Source organism: Thunnus thynnus, chromosome 9, assembly GCF_963924715.1.
Source record: "Thunnus thynnus chromosome 9, fThuThy2.1, whole genome shotgun sequence".
Classification (NCBI taxonomy): Eukaryota; Metazoa; Chordata; class Actinopteri; order Scombriformes; family Scombridae; genus Thunnus; species Thunnus thynnus.
Genome location: NC_089525.1, coordinates 11137916 through 11155005, shown reverse-complemented (window position 1 = coordinate 11155005; position 17090 = coordinate 11137916). Strand labels below are relative to the sequence as shown.

General features: G+C 42.3%; 1 protein-coding gene across 4 annotated transcripts in view; it reads right to left on the bottom strand.

The window, feature by feature from the left end:
* Window positions 1-11616, bottom strand: part of ebf1a (EBF transcription factor 1a) — a 59881-nt gene extending 48265 nt beyond the window's left edge. For 2 of the 4 annotated variants that reach the window (XM_067598807.1, XM_067598810.1), the window contains exons 1-6: window positions 10592-11601; window positions 9606-9762; window positions 8479-8542; window positions 7659-7714; window positions 6260-6333; window positions 4606-4674 (exon numbers count right to left, since the gene is read on the bottom strand). In XM_067598807.1, the coding sequence (XP_067454908.1) occupies window positions 4606-4674; window positions 6260-6333; window positions 7659-7714; window positions 8479-8542; window positions 9606-9762; window positions 10592-10725 (554 nt within the window). In that variant the 5' untranslated portion in view covers window positions 10726-11601. Of the gene's footprint in view, window positions 1-4605; window positions 4675-6259; window positions 6334-7658; window positions 7715-8478; window positions 8543-9605; window positions 9763-10591 lie in introns of all 4 variants that reach the window. The other 2 variants (XM_067598809.1, XM_067598808.1) reach the window with 2 other exon arrangements.
* Between the last annotated feature and the right edge of the window lie 5474 nt (window positions 11617-17090).

Genomic DNA, 17090 nt, shown 5'->3' with positions numbered 1-17090 from the left:
GCAGCCAGTACCTGAGGGAGGGGAGTTCTGCCTGCATATCGATGAGCCAGCAACTCTGCCTCTTTGCCACTAAGCCGTGCACAAACACCACAACCAGCTCAGGACCAGTCCTTTTCAAAGCCTCCCATAACATCTAGTGCGGCTGCCCCCCCCCCCCATAAGACCGCACAAAAGAAACAGCATATCAACATGAAAACATCTTTTAAAGAGAAAAAGGCCAGCGCTGAAAATCACGGCACAATCTGCACAGATCTCGCTTCCCCTAAAGCTCAGGGAGGATCATACATGCTTAAAAAAGACATAGCTTGGACTGTCACCCTCGGGGTCTCATGACTCTGTTTCTAGACTTTATTTGTCTTGGAGTGAAATGTCAAGCTAGTGATACTGTGGTGGTCAGAGACGCAATTGAAAACACACATGTTGAAAATGATTAGAAAGAAAGTGGGGAATAGCTATTCTGTGTGAACCTAAACAGCCCCGAGGCTTGAGAAGAAAAGGAGAATTATGAAGACCTCAACATTCAGATGTCAGAGACATCAGCGGATACAGTCACAAGAATGTAGGATAGATGCACTGTAAGTGTGTTTTCACCTTCTCACTAACACAGTCATGGATATGAAAGTGAAACTAAGCTGAGGGGACGGAAGGCGCTGCCAGTAAACCACATTAGCATCAAATGCAAATGAGAAGGGGGCTAATGGCTGGACAGGTGCAGACTGGGCCTCTAAATGACACACACGCACACACACACACACACACACACACACATTTGCAGGCACACACACACACACTCACACACATACACATACACTCACACACACACAAATGAGATGGATGAATTAAACATGGGTGGGCTCGGCTGGGGGGCTGGCAGGGCTGACATAAAGTCAATGACATACATTATTCACTAGCGCACGTTAGCCCAGCCAAGGCAACACATGACCTCTCACCCCAGGAAGTGCATCCAAACATAACAACCAAAACAATGAGGGGGTTCCCCACTAGAGAGGCAGACAAAGAGGGGGGGAGTGACAAACAAGCTATGCAGCGAAATGCATTAGCTTGGAAAACACAATCTTTTAAACATTGCTAGCTCCTAGGATAATTTGTCCCCTCCAGATGTGTCACTGAACCAGGTGTAGACCTGAAGCAGCCGAGAGGTGAACCAAAACCCGGTGCACAAGTACTAACTACCCACCATGAAGCTGAGAGTCAGTCCGTTCCACTAGCTTGCAGAACAGGAAACCATCGGCCATGACATCATCCTCCCCGGGAGGAGCACTTCCTGCCCGACATTCTTCACTCAAGACACACACACACTCGCCAGGAAATGGCCTCTATCAACACACACACACACTCCTAGGGAAACAACCAACACTGTTGCGGATACACAAGCACAGACACGCATGCAAGGAAATGGGCCACATCAACAGCGGGCTGCAGGAGTGTGCGCAAACGCAAACACACTCACAAGCGCACACTCGAAAACAGCAATAAACCTGAAATAACATCATCTGTGCATGTAAATTTGACACCCCCACCACCTCCCCGCACTGTGATTGGAAAGAGGGGGATCATGGGATACGCAGAGCTATCCAGTGGATCCTTATCTCTGGTCACAGAGAGTTTGCCTCCCCCCCTCCAGAGAGGTTCTCCATGCCTGGGGGACACCCTGCGGCAGGCCTGTGGGAGCTGGACAGGCAGGAAAGGGCCACGGGACACAGGTGGTAGGAGGCAAGAGAGGACACACGGGGCCGGAGGGACAGTCATACCCCCAAAGCGAGCAGGGTTGACAGATTAGTCCGCAATTATATGGATGCAGCAAGTAAATTAACAAAAGCAGTTCTGTGGGGAGATAACCTGACAGAAGCGCAGAGGCAATGCTAAGTGATAGCAAAGGTGTACACGGGTGAGAGGGAAATGTGTTTGTGATTTGAGGCCCATCCAGGCAGATGATAGACTGACTAGCAGTGGCTGCATATGATTAACCCCATGCTAACCAGGAGTGATGGAGAGAGGTGGAAGTGGATGTGGGGGGTGGGAGGGGTTAAGGGCTCCCCTCATATTATCCTGCTTCTGTAAGAGGCTAAAGTGGACCACACGTTTCCCTGGGGAAGACATAGAGAGGCGCACAGGAGCTTCTCACCTTTCAGCTGCTTCCTCTGCCCAGTGTCAAGCACAGACCCAACACATCACGCCAACGTCTCTTTGAACTGATCAAAATTCAAGGTTAAAAAAACAAGATAATGCAACGACACTGTATCTGAGACAGTCAAAGCTTGAAAAAACATGAAAAGAGGACAGATTGAGGGGGATGTTTCAACTTCAGTAGAAAACTAAGAAATGTTAAAGTGCTTTTTGCTATCATAGCCTAAACAAATATGCTTCATAATTAAAATCTGCATCATATTGCTCCTTGTAGACACTTTAATGCCCAAACAAATTCTCTCCCCAACAAGAGGCGAGATAAAGAGGGGGCGAATCAGATTCTCCCGAGCGCTGCCGATCCACACTGTACCAGATTTGTTCTCCTAACAATCAAATAAGTTACTCATTAGCTGACTTTATTTTTCCTCATTCCTGCGGTTTTGCTGCAGTGGCCTGTTTCTCCCATCTTAACGAGAGAGAGCTAATTAGGCAATCAGACCCATTACTCTTCCAGAAGAGTTAGAGCTAGCCCAGCTAATTAGGGCTGTAAAATCTAATCATCTCTGCGAAACAGCAGAGGGCTAACGAGCCCTTATTTAACGAACTAAATAACTTCAAGGGTGGAGAGGGGCTGCTGATGGTATTTCTTTATGAATTTGAAGGAGGGGAACTCATGGTAATTGAGTCAGTTTCACCCTCACAGTTGTTTGTTTGTTTATGAATCCCTGATTATTACAACTGCCAAGAATATATTGGTACTAAATGAGCAAACGTATAAACCCTCCTTTCCTTATTCCCCTTCAGTCCCCCCCTTTAAAACAAGCTACCAACCCCCTCCCCGATCGCTCTCCTCTCACCTGACCTATTTTCCTGTCCAGAAAGAGTGCTCGCTGGAGAGGAAAACGGAGATATTGCTGTTGTTTTCCCTCCCCCCTGTTCTAATTTGTTGTTCGTTAATGCTGCCCTCACACCTGAGCCATTGCGCGTCAGGGGAATACCGCCAGTGAGCGACCACAACACATGCTCAGTGTGGGAAAGCTGCTCACAGCAGAAATCCGCCTGTCTCACCAAGGTGGCTCTGCTCAAACTGCGGCAAGCTGATGGAGGGAAAGTTTTAACCGTGGCGAGCCAGGACGGCCCTACAAAGACAGAGCGAGTGCACAGATGAGAAACTCAACAAGTATGCACACAGGAAAACAAAAATCAGAAATATGGCACAGAGTGATGGGCAGGCGTGTTGTCTGAGGCCACGTGGTGGGGTGCAGCTGTCTCAGGGAGCGCTGAGGTGAGGCCTTCCGCTTCACTGGAGTGGAACGAGGGTGGCACACGCACACGCGATCTCACGCACACATAGATACACACACAGACACACACATACATACATACGCAGGTAAAGAGTAGCTTTTGACAGAGCGGCAGCGAGAACAGGACAGCTGTGTTCATCAGATAGCACAGGTCACTGCCTCATTAACACTCACACATACACTCAAATGTGAGAAATTCAAATCAGACATAACACCTAAATAACCTATGGTGTACTTCATTTTACCTGATGATGCTGTTGTTTGTTATAGATAACAAAATACAGGCAGAAAAGGAGAAACTTTCACTTTATAAGTTTGCTCTCTGTTATGGAAGGAACAGCACGCTTAAATCTGCACGCTTCAACAATTGCTCCAGTGTAAACAAATAATTTCCCTCACACTGTACGTCCACGCGAGTGCCACACAGGCACAGGCCGGCCTGTAAATCTACAGGGCTTTTCTTTTTTTCCAACTGATCGTAAATCATGCAAGCTGCTGCATCGGTCAGAGGTAGTTTATGACGGCAGGGGAAAGGTGCACACTCAAAGAAAAGTGTGTGTATGCGGCGAGTGTGTCAAAAGCAGCAGAGAATCTTCGGTAACGCACCCGTCCAGAATGAGATTTATATATATATACACACACACACACACACACACACACACACCCACACACACTCCAGACTGTAGCTAACCCTAACTGCTCATCAGCCAAGTCATCAGCCCAACCACACAAACACTGTTTGACCACACTTGAAGCAGAACTCAACTGCTCCGTGATTGCTTCTCCACTTCACACACATACCACTGGGATATTATTTACTGCTGTTTCACACGTTTTGCTTACACAGACGATTATGGTTGCTGAGATTTAAACAACCTGTGGCTTCCTTGATTCGGTTACATTTTTTCAGCCAGTTCGCACGTCAAAAATAGCTAACTTTCAATGGAATGATTAATTAATTTTATCAATTAAAAAAAAACATCTATTATATGTTTCTGCAATGTCAAGATTTCAACATTTGCTGCCTGCATAATGCACACGGCTCTGCATAGTGCGCACCCATAAAAAGTCCTGTGTGCTTGTGTTTGTGTTTGTGTTTGCGATGACAGCACAGCATCATGTCGGCCGAGGATAAAGGGCGAAGTTTGCTTACCTGTCGATGATGACAGGGTCTGATGGGGTCTCGTTCCTGTTGCCACAACTCTTCTTATCACAGCATCGACTGCAGGGAGGCGAGGGAGGAGAGCGGGGAAAGGGGGGGGAAAGGAGAAAAGGGGTGGTGGGGGGGTGGGGGTGGTGGGGGGACAAAGGGGAGTTAGTCACCAAGATGTGAACAACAGGGACAGCAAGATAAGATACAGCAGAAATAAAGAGAGGGAGAGGAAGTCAGATGAGCGTACAGGAAAGAGAAAGAGGAGTGAAAGGGCGTGAGACTTTCGTGGAGTTTAAGAAACAGCATGAATTGGATTTCTGTCGGGCTTGTCGAGGTAAGACCGGGGGGCTCTAGCGCTATAGCGGGGTGAGATAAGCGGGGTGATTTTTAGGCAAAGTTTGGAGAAGAAGAGCAAAAGCGCTGAGCTTGAATCAGGCTGGCTACAAACTTGAATTAGCCTCCAGGGCTCAGGTTAGCTCCGTTTCTGTCAGACATCACAAAACCAGACATCTTATGTTCTCTATTTTTCCTCTGCGCTCGTCCCCTCCCTCTATCCCGCCTCTCTCTCTTGCTCTTTCTCTCTCTCAGAAGTGGGTCACAGAGTGGTCCCACTGGACCTGGGGAGTAGTGCATGCTGGGTAGAAGGGGGTTGCATACTGATGTGACGAGTTCTTTTCTGAATCATTTGACTGCAGCACAATGTAACAGTGTTGTTGTGTGTGCCATCACCCCCCCACCCCCCCCCCCCTTTCCTCCAAAAAGTATCATCACGTCTGCGCTTACCTTTTCTTTTCTGCCTGCTCGTCTGTGTGCATGCATGCATGTCTGTGAGTGCGTACCTGTATGTGACTAACGTGTGTGCACCTACTGTATGTGTGTGGGAGGAGATGGAGAAAGACACAAAAGAGAGTGAGAGAAAGGGGGAGATAGATTGACCCTCCCCCCTACTTTCTTGAGTCCCCCAGGACAGGAGGCTTGGAGAGCCAGATCAGATTTCTGATCTCGACCGTTTCCTGCAGCATATGAAAACAAGTGGTCTAAATTGCCTTGTGTGATAACCAGGAAGTGGCTACACTTTTGCCACTAGCCATTTTTCCACATGTAACTCTACATTTTATTTCAAGACGGTTGGTCATTGAGAGACAATCATATGCTGCGTGATGCGTTTATTGATTGTGAATGCACACGACGGCCTGCGAGAGCTATGCTTGCTTTACTACATTCAAGTGTGTGTGTGTGTGTGTGTGTGTGTATTTTATGTGTAATACGAGTCTGTCCCCCTCTGTACATAGCTCACTGTCAGGACACAGCAAACTGCATGTATTACACAGACTAAGGAGGATGGGTTTGAGTAATGAGCTTTTCCTTGTCCTAATTAGCTGAACATGAGAGGGATGCACACATATACACAGACACTTACACACACACACACATGCCTACCAACAGAAATAGGCCAGGGCCCATCTCCCCAACCCACTTTGAGGAAAATGATAAGATTTCTATTGTAATTTAGCAGTGCTCCTCATGTCTTTGCCTCCTCTTTAAACCAACAGAGACACATCCAATGTGAAAAACATTCATCTCGATCCAGACCGTAAAAGCGCTGGCTCCATCCAGAAAAATGACAGTTGTAGCTGAGTGTGTTTTGTCTTACCTGCACATGATCTCGTGGGTTAACAAGACCCGGCACATCTCTGGATTTTTATCCTGGCCTTCGTAGACAATCGCCTAGAGCAAGACAAAAAAAAAAAAAAAAAAAAATCAAGATAATTATTGTGATTTATATTTTTATGAGTGACATTCATTCGAACAGAAAAAGTGAAACATGATGCAGGGGCAAATAAAAAAAACAACAAAAACAAAAAAAAACAGAAAAGTGTGTTTGTGTCTTTCATCTGGGAGCAGTGTCGTCTATCTGGCAAATGTGTGTATCGTGGGAATCCAGTCCTCCTGAACAGGAACGCTCTGTTCTGACAGAGACAGTAAGAGAGAAAGCATTTGTGTGTGTGTGTGTGTGTGTGTGTGTGCAACAGTGCATGTGTGTGTGTACTCCCGCGTGCACATACGTGTTTGTACGTGCACGTGTGTTTATATGCAGTGTACAGTGAGCAGTTGGACTGCCAGACTGGAGTATAGTGCACCATCTGGTCCATACAGCACAGCGTCCAAAAATCTAGTCTGGTTACCCCTCCAACCCCACTCAACATGGTCTCCAGGGCTGTGATCACCCTGCATACACACACACACACACACACACACACACACACACACACACTGATAAACATGCAAACACACACTCACACATCCATGTGCACTCACAAACAAAATCCCCTCCTACTCCTTTCATTCTAAGGCAAACTCTCTTCAAGCCTAATGGCACTAGAGGCAGAATTGGCAAAACAAAAGACCTGATATCAAAACAGCGTTCAAGAGGCTTATTTTCTTCGTTATCTAATTCATCCTCACAGAGAATTCCCTCAGTGTGCGCCAGCCCACATGTGCGGCTTTGTATTTCTTTGTGTGATTGAATTGGCCATAACACACTCTGGGATAGTTTGTTCTGTTTCACATTGAGGAAATGAGGGTCAAGGTCCTCAAAGAGTGAGCTGGCATGCATCACTGTCTTTCCCAAACACTAACACACAACCGCTAGTGCACCTCACCGAGATATTCACACACCCTATGCGCACAATCACACAGTCAAACACACACGTATACTGCCTGACGCTTGTAAAAACACACACACACCATCCCCACTTACTGGTTGCTGTGCAGAGGTAGAGTATGAGGACACATGTCCTCTACTTTTCTGGGCCTCTGTAAATGTATTCCACAGGTAAGACAGGTCGTTTATCACGGCGGCTGTGCTGTGCTGAAGTTGAGGGTCTCAGACACAGGCATGCAGCGGGGTGAGAGGGGGAGGAGAAGGAGGAGGAGGAGGGGGTGGGGAGGCAGTGGCTGGAAGTGGGGGGGCAAAATCCAGACCAGCACAGGCAGCGAACTGATGCAGAGTTTCATTCTTTGAGCGTATAGTTTAATGTAGGACCTCTTACCTGTTTAGTCATGGAGTCAATGAGACGAACATATAAGTCTTGCTCTGTCCTGATCCCTGAGAGAGAGAGAGAGAGAGAGACAGAGAGACAGAGAGACAGAGAGAGGGGGGTTAATAGTTAAAATGTTACCAGCAGGTTTCATATCACATCTAAAGGAAAGCTTTCCCCATTTTAGGGGAGTATTTAAGATCACAGTTTTATTCATTGTGACTTCCCCTGTGAGCCACTTTAGGTTAAATGAATGAGTTCAAACTGTTACTAATGACTTTCATTATTTGTTGCTTGGAACTTGAGGATTTAATCTACTTTCGTCGATGTGATGTCTACAAACTTTTATTAAGAAACTTAATAGTGAAAATGAGCACAACATTAAAAAACACACATTTTCTAAATTGTAATCCATGTAACTGAATTATTCAGTTGAGGCAAAAAGAATTTAAAAAATAATCGTTAAGAAGCAGGATGGAAAACATGCCACTGCAAGAAATAGGCCGACCGGAGAATACAGGCTATATTAACTATAAGAAGCAGTAAGCATAATAATAATAATAATAATAACAATAATAATAATAATAATAATTATAATAATAATGATAATAATAATAGTTTTTTAAAAGTATAATTAATGACATTTAAAGCATTTTACCAGAGACATGAAGCCTCGATCCTTCACGGTAAATAACTAAAATAAACAGATAAAACTAAACACTCTCAAAACCTCATAACATTTGTTTCCTGACTTTCTTCACTCGGGTTTTGGCGTATCATTCACCCTTTGCTTTTGTTATTGCTCCATAAAAATTATGGAAGCCAAACTCACCGTTACTGTAGAGGAGCTGAAGTCTATAATGGATCCCATTGTTGGTCTTTTCCCCCGTCGTTTCCTATGAAAATTAAACCAAACATTCCCGGTCAGAGCAAGCAAACCATCTCCTCATGGGACTTCTAGTGCGCGTCCACCGTTATGATCTGAACTGGATATTTTTAGATAACATGACTGACATGTCACTTCTATGACTTTGATCACATGTAAATCACTTCACGTCGTTTTTTTAAAAAAAATCCTCAGACATCCAGAAGAATGAAAAAAAAAAAGCTTCAGACTGTAACTTTAACAGCTTTTTCCTCGTTAAGTCATTCACGTTATTCTGTCAAATTCAATTTTAGACATTTGAAGATAGACGTTAGAACATTTCATTTACAAAACTGACTTGTGAACAAATTAATTAACTCATACTGGAAATAGAAATCGTTTAAAATATTGTTATACAACATTTATTCCATGTATTATTAATAATAATAATTTGACATATATCATTTTTATATCCAGTGAATGAAGTTAAATGTTATTAATGCTGACAAGCACTAGAATCACATTTAGATCAAGTGAATAATAAACAAGTCATAAAATAGAAAATAATAATAACAAACTAATATTTATGAGATTTATGAGTCCACTTTTTTATTTCTCTTGCAAACATTTAATCGACGTATCAAAAACGGATATTAATGTGTTTAAAAACTGAAATATCTTGTCTGACAACACCTGCAGGATTATAAATATGATTCAATAGAATTAGTGACAAGTTGCCACTAAAGTTTGTATGCACTTGATTTATACCTTCATGTAAATGGGTGCAAATTGTATTTTGAAGGTTTTGGAATTGTAAAAAAAGAAAAAAGGCCAAAAAAAGTCAAAACTCTGCAAGACTTGATGTAAAAAATGACACCAGGGAAGCCCTGAGGAGCAGTGATCCCTGCTGAGTGCGTCTGGCCACTTTGTTAAGTCACGTCTGGTAATTTATCACTTTGCCTTAACAGGCTAGTAGACTGTATCAGACATCAGTCGTTCCTCCACTAAAATGTATATATCAAAAGTCTCGTTTTGATTTTATTATCAAATTATCACATGATAAAATAATATTTTTGTGTCGTGCATAAACTCACCTTTTCCTTCTCTACAAAATCAATGTAGGTGGTTCTCTCTATTTCCACCGGCTGACCCTGCCTGTCGTACAAAGCCAGCACGAAGTGGAAGAAGTTGGACTTGCGAAGGTTGGAGGGCGGCTGTTTCTCGAAGTGTGCCCGAGCAAGACCCACTCCGCTGCGGACACAAGCACAAACCAGCACCATGCACGACGACGGCCATTACAATAAATTCAATAAAAACAAGAAGAAAAAAAAATTGCAGTGTTAAAGAGATCTGCTTCTAAAATCCAATCTACGTTTCAGTCACTGTTCATTCTAAAACGAGAACCATTTAATTAAAACCCTCACAAACGCTCTTTGTGGTTTAATCAACAATAATTAAACAAATATGTTAAAATATATACAGAGTTAAATATTCGCATTTGTATAATAAACATAATTTGGAGACACCAACAGCTTTCATGGTGGTCTAGGCCTGCAGTTGATAAAAGTGTGCATATATAAATTTTAAACTTGACCAATTTGATTAAAAGTAAAGATTTTTTTTCAGAACACTTCTAAATTTAAGCTTGAAAATAATATTTATACATGCATTCAGTGAAAAGCAATTATCACAACCAAAAAGGGAGACAAACACCAAAGTGAGCCGAAAAGCCTGAACACAAACCCACAGCACACTTTCCTAACACCAAACTTAATCTGAGCCTACATTTAAACCTCGCGAGCCTGGAGCTTCTTTGAGCTAACTGTGCTTTCCATCCACAAATATGTTAAACCAAGTTTGAGCCACATTTTTAATCATGTTGGACTTAACAGCTAAAAAAAGAACGTATAAAGCCAGCGGGAACAGTGGTTATCCAACAACTACGTCCTCTGGGGACGCATGCTGCCCCAAGTGATACTGCCGCTCCGTCTTTAACACCGCAGATCTTAACGTGTTCTCTCCCCCCGGTCTCCATGCACGCCCCGGTGTCAGCGCAGCGCCAAGGCCGCCTCAGGCTCACCTCTGGGCGGCTGTGTTGGCGTCCAGCACTCCGGCGCCCTGCATCCATGTCCGAACCGCGTTCATCCCGGCCACCATGGGCTCTTCTTTCATACTACTCCCACTCCTCTGGATGCTCTCGTGGATGCCAAACATCAAAACGCACCTTCACACTGTCGCTATCTCTCTCTCACTCTCTCTCCCCTCTCTCTCTCTATCCTCCTCTCCTTGGCTCCCTCCTTTCTTTTTTTTTTTTTTTTTCCCCTGCCTCCCCTCCTCTTGCGTCTGTTTGATCGCGCTGTCAAGAGGAGCAAAGTGGCGTGGACTATTTCACTTGGCGTTTAGTTGCGCGTGTGTTTCTCAAAGTACACAAAAGATGCGACATGTGGAAGGAAAAGGGGAGCTGTCAGCATCCAGGGTTAGCTGCACCTCGTGTCAACGACTCCAGAAGAAAAAAAAAAAGCAGGGGAGGGGGGGAATCGGCAGCTATGAAGATGAACAACGTGAGAGCGATGAAAGGGGGAAGCGCAGGATGAGAGGCTGCACGGAGTTGGCGACAGTCCCCCCGGATCAAGGTGCAGCTGACAAAAACACAAGCAAAATGTCAGTTTTCGTAACAAACAGTCCACAGTGGGAAAGAAAGCCGAGGAGATGAAACACGTTTCACCCTCTTTCTCTCCGTTCCTTTATTTACAAAGTCTTCTCCTCTGTTCAGATGAATGAAACGGAAGATTACGCGCAATTAAGAGGCAGTCCTGGGCAAACAGCGGCTCCGCTCCTCCTCGGCTCCTGCTCGGGTGATTTGCGCTCTTTTCTTCCCTGAGGAATCACTTTGGACCATCTCTGGGATACCAAACAGGGGGAGAACTAGTAGGTGAGGGGGGCGTGGTCTACAAGGCGAGCAGGAACGCCCCCAAACACAGTTAATAACACGGACAATCAGCTGTCCACCAACCCCGACCAGCACGCTGCCCGTCCGCCTGCCTGCTGTCCCCGCCTCGTCCCACGCAGTGTCCCGCCCCAGCCACTTAGCCAGAAGCTGTGCGCGGTGCGAGTGTGTGCGCCCATGTATGCCAGAGTATGCGTGTATGTGTGTGTGTGTGCGTGCGTGTGTGTCTGCTGTGTCTTTCTGTAGACAATTAATGTATTCACGACTATCAAACATCAACTCAAGGGAGGACATTAGTTTAATCCGTTGCAGTTTTCCCGCTGAGACTAAAAGGGCAGAGTGAAGAGGGGAGCCGGGAGTGGTTGCAACATCTATCGCCTGTTTGCTTCGTTGTCACTTGAGCTGCTGCTATGAAAATGTGATACAGACTGTCCGCATCTGTCTGCAAAACAAGACGAAACAGAATCCGAACACATTTTAAAATACGCATCAGATATATCAGATGTGACTCATTGTATTATGTGACAAAATGTGTCACACTGCAGTGAGAGGAAACAATTTGAAGAATAGTTGCAGCATCAGTTGTGAGCATATTTATAGTGCTCATATATGTCAAATGAAGTCAACGTCGATCAATTTAATTTTCCACATTGTGAAGGATTGTTTCTAAAGGAGCTTGCTTAAAAAAAAAACAAAAGAAAATGACTTTATTTTAACATTTAAAATGTAATTTCGACGTTCTGTTTTCTCTTGTGAACAGTGTTGAGCAGTGCAAGTGTTCAGAGTATCAACTATAGCAGATTATGAGCTCAACAAAGTTTCAGCTCACCAAAAAAAAAAAAAAAAAAAGAAAAAAGATAGAGAGAGGGGCTGGCAAGCCGCTGCGCACATTTTCTGTTACAGCCCGATGGTTTGAAATTAGCTTTGATTAGATGCATTACATAAATCTTGCGGGACTTAGTGCTGAATCCAACATAAATATGAGGATTACAGCTAAACTTTGCTGTCCCGCCGTCCAAAAAATGCACTCAGTCAAAAATAACTGCTCAAGAACAAAAATGAAAAAAAAAAAAAAAAAAAGTGTAAAAAAAATTTGCATGGTTGCTCACACAAGCATGAAACTGCACATCAGGTTCACACGCAACTGTTTGTCATATGGTTGCAAGTCCAGTTTGCAGAGAGTAAGGATGTTACAGCTCTCCTCATGCTCCCCATCAGCCCTGGTTTCCCCCCTCCAATCATTACAGAGTCATTTCTAAATTGTCAAATTCAATTGTCTGGGGGCCATCTGTTCAATAAGTACTGTTTGGTTAATTATAATGAAATGGAAAGAATGAGAGAGTCTTGTTTTTTATCAAGAGGGCATCTCTGAAAATTAAGATTGTATCAAGAATCACTGACACGTTGATGCTTTTGGGAGTGAAGCTGCACAATTAAGAACCTCAGAAATAGCGTACAAAATGCATACTATTTTTACACTATAGAATTAATATTTTTTTGTTGTTAGTTGGAATAAACTAAAACAAGTTTTACTTTCATTTTAGGGAATGATTTTTTTTTTCTTCTAGTGACATACATATCCTCGTCTCCAGTGCAGCCAGCAGACTGACACAAGAGTCTCAGGCAGTTGCAGAGTCTGATACAAATGCCATAAACGGTCAAGGTTGGACACCAAACCCTAGCAATCATCTCATCATTGTCTATATCTGTTTATTTATGTCTCCTGCTGTGGGAGGAGAAATGTGAGCACCCTACCACGTGAATACATGATAATAAATAGTGATAAATAAAAGCAACGTGAGATAAAATGTCTCTCACAGTCAGCCTCACTTTTTAACGCCCGTACACACACACACACACACACACACACACACACACACACACACACACACACACACACACACACACACACACACACACACGTTCAGAGCAATCCTTCAGCACATTTGTTTGATTGTGGCCGGCCGGCTCTCTCTCCATGATCTGTCTGCCTTGGTCGGCATGCGGGCCAGCGCGAACAGTCAGAGGCCCCTGGGGTGGCGTATATTTATATCCCCGAGCACAACACACACTGTTAGCCCAAATATCACCGTCTCACCATCCAAAAACAGAGATGTCAGTTGGGGGCCCGATGATCCCGTCATGTTAATACTGTGATTTACTAGTCTAAATCCACGGTTACCCATTGCAAAATATCTCTGGCAATTCTGCACAGGCGGGAATGCGCACGCCATTTAAACGACGCAAAGGTGTGTTTCTGCCATACACGACTTCAAGTGTCCACATATGGGAAGGCTATAAAAAAAATTAAAAAATCAGCCGTATAACTCTATGAGACATTTTGAAGTAACTGATCAGAAAGGAGTTGCAGGCGCCACCAGATGTTCTCGTAAATCAAAAGGTTGGGTTGATGATAATAATGGCCTGATTGAATTGAAGACTCATAAAAATGACTGGTTGTAAAAATCAGACATATGCTTATGAGAGTGGGCCTTATGTCTAACAATATGCTCTCTAGTCGACTTAAAGGAGACTAATATAGATGTTAACAATTTAAATATGTAGAGCAGATTCTGGTAGGTAATTTCTTTGATACGCACTGAGAAAACAATGTTATAATGAGTGTGTAAACAGTGTCGCAAGAAAATATATTTTCTTTAAATTAAAGTGAGAGAAAAAGTAAGCGCATATGCTAAATCTTAAAAGTCAAATCAAGGGTGAATAATTAGAAATATTTGGTACTATTTGGAAACAATAATCCGTTTTTTTTTTTGCTCTTGTAAGCAGCGCATCTATGGCAATGATGACCTCTCCCACCTTACTTCAGGTCACCCATCAAGCGCTGAGCGGTTGTATTTGGTACAATATTGCCATCTAGTGGCTTTACAGAGACATTGCACGCCTAAATATAGTTTGCGTCCACTAAAAGTCAGATGTATTCTCAAATGTAACACTTGCATAGTAAGTAGCATGCAGATAAATGCCATCTGTCCAAATTGCTGTTTCTCTGCGCCCGTTAATTAACATGGTCAACAAATGTGGACAAGGTCAATGATATTTGTGGATTCATGAGAACAAGTTGTGAATGTAATTGATCTTGTAGGGCAACATCAAAAGGAAACCCAGTTAGAATGTGGATTCAGTTTAACCCTCAAGTAACCGTGTGGCATCAAATATGACTTCAAGTGTATATTGTGTATGTAAGTGTGTTATTATTTTAAGGGGAATTTATCTGATCCTTAAAAAAAAACTTCTTGATTCTGTTCTTCTTCTTGTTCTTCTCGGTAAATCTGTGTCTTTGTTTCGAGTTCCTGTCTTGATCTAGACTTTAGGTGATGTCTGTGTTTTTTTATGGTCACATGATCCTAGTTTAAAACAATGTTATGTTAATAATAGGTATGAATTGCAGTCTGTGAGGGACAATCTATCATTTAATGCCCAATGAAGGCAAAGGGAAAATTCTCTAGTTGATTTCTTAGAATGAGAAAATGTTTAATTTCAAAATAAGTAAATCATGGACTTTTTTGTCCACACTAAATGTGCTTATAGTCATACTAATCCTATTCTTATTAATGACAAAGTAAAAGAAGATTTATACATTTTAAGATTTAAACTGACCAAGGCTTGGATTTGACTCCAAGTGATCATTACTGTAAAGCAGTGGTTCCCAACCTCTTTTTATATATCTGTGAGTGGTGAAACTCACTGTGGAAAACAAACAACTGATGATAACAGCAAAAGTCTTAAAAAATTAACATCATTTTGTGTAGCAGTGGTATGTTTTTTCTGCCATCTAATTCTGTCAATCACCTCAAGATTCTCAAGATTTTACCTTGTGACCCTTTTTGGAGGTCACAACCCACAGGTTGGACACTATTGTTGGGAATGTGAAACCTTTTTCATAGTGGTCTTTCTAAAATGATATACAGCATTTATTCTATGAAATGTACTGAGACGTGTGACTTAGAAAAAATACATACACACATGCAAGCACCCACACACACACACACTAACTATGGAGTTTTGCTCGGTGCTAGAGCACAACACCATAAGGTAACTACAGATGCTTTCATGTACTTAATTGAAGTTATTTCTAAAAAAAAAAAAAAAAATAGAAAAAGAACTCAAACACAACACTTATCTTACTGTTATGTTGTTTATAATGTATTACAGTGCAGCAGTTGCTAAACTGCACTGTGATATGTACTGTAAGAATTACTGCAATTCAGACTTTTTACTTAAAAATTCCTCTAAAGACTGTTAGACAAGAACTTTCTCTCTTTTTTCTCTCTAGTTTCATGCTCCTCACTTACTGTGAATGAACAAAAAATATATCTCGATCCGATTCATAATATTACTTCTGTCCTGTTATTCAACAATAAGATCTTAACATGTTAGAAAGTGCAATCATCTGGACTGGGAATCACATGATTACTAAATATGCTGTACACAGTTCATCATTATAGTGAAAGTGGAGTTGAGATCATGGCTGACTGTCTCACTGGTACTATATACAATTTATTAACTTGATCACTGTCTCAGTGTTCCCTGATTGCCTGCATAACATGACATAACATAACCGTGTACTTTCATTAAAGGCGTTCTTTGTTTTGAGATGTGATATGTGCATGTAAGTGTTGTTGATCCCAGTTTAAAACAATAAGTTAAGTTAATAATGGGTTTGGATTCCACTTTCTGTGTGACTAGTTATCATTTAATGCCCACTGAAGGGCAACTCTTCTATTTGATTTCTGAGAGAGAAGACAGCTTTATATGTTTAATTTCAAGATGACTGAATCATGGACTTTTTTGTCATCACTAAATGTGCTTTAATTCATACAAATTCTATTCTTCCTAATGACAAAATAAAATAGATTTATACATTTTCACACTAGTTTTACTTTGGGATGACATCTAACTCAGTGGTAGTGGCAGTGGTTCCCTCTTTGGATTGTGACCTTTATTTAAGTATATTTATATTCAAATGTCACATGTTGGACATGCTTGTGAGTTGTAATCGGTTGAAAGAGCCAAAGACAGATTTTTGTTATATCAAATGTTTTGTTGAATCAAATAGTTTTGAGGGCTGAAAGACCAAAAGTTATCCAATAATTATGAACATTAAAAAAAGCCTGAAAAAATGAACATTCTTTTGTGTATCACGAGTATACTTTTTCTGTTTCCAATTCTGTTCTCACAACCCTTAAGATTTACCTTGTGATCCTTTTCAAAACTACTGTTGAAATAAATTGTTATTCTTTCTAATTTGATATACTGTACAGTATTTCTTCTATGAAGTGTACTGAGACTTTTATGACTTGCACTAATAAATATTACAACGTAGGAATGTGTGTTTAGGCCTGGGTATGTGTGTGTGTGTGTTTGCTCATGTAGGGTAGGGTGCACACAATACATCATGATAGTGAAACTGGATAGAATGGAATGACAAAAGTTTCCCAAAAATGTGTCAAGTACCCTCTGTAACATAAAGCAAACAAGTAAAAATCAAAGGTCAAGGGTGTCAGGTTTGATATGTGTGATATATTTGCTCTGAAAATGCTTACATCACTTAACCACTTCTGCTTTTCATGACAGGGAAGTGAGGAGACAGTTCACTGCAACCTCCTGACCA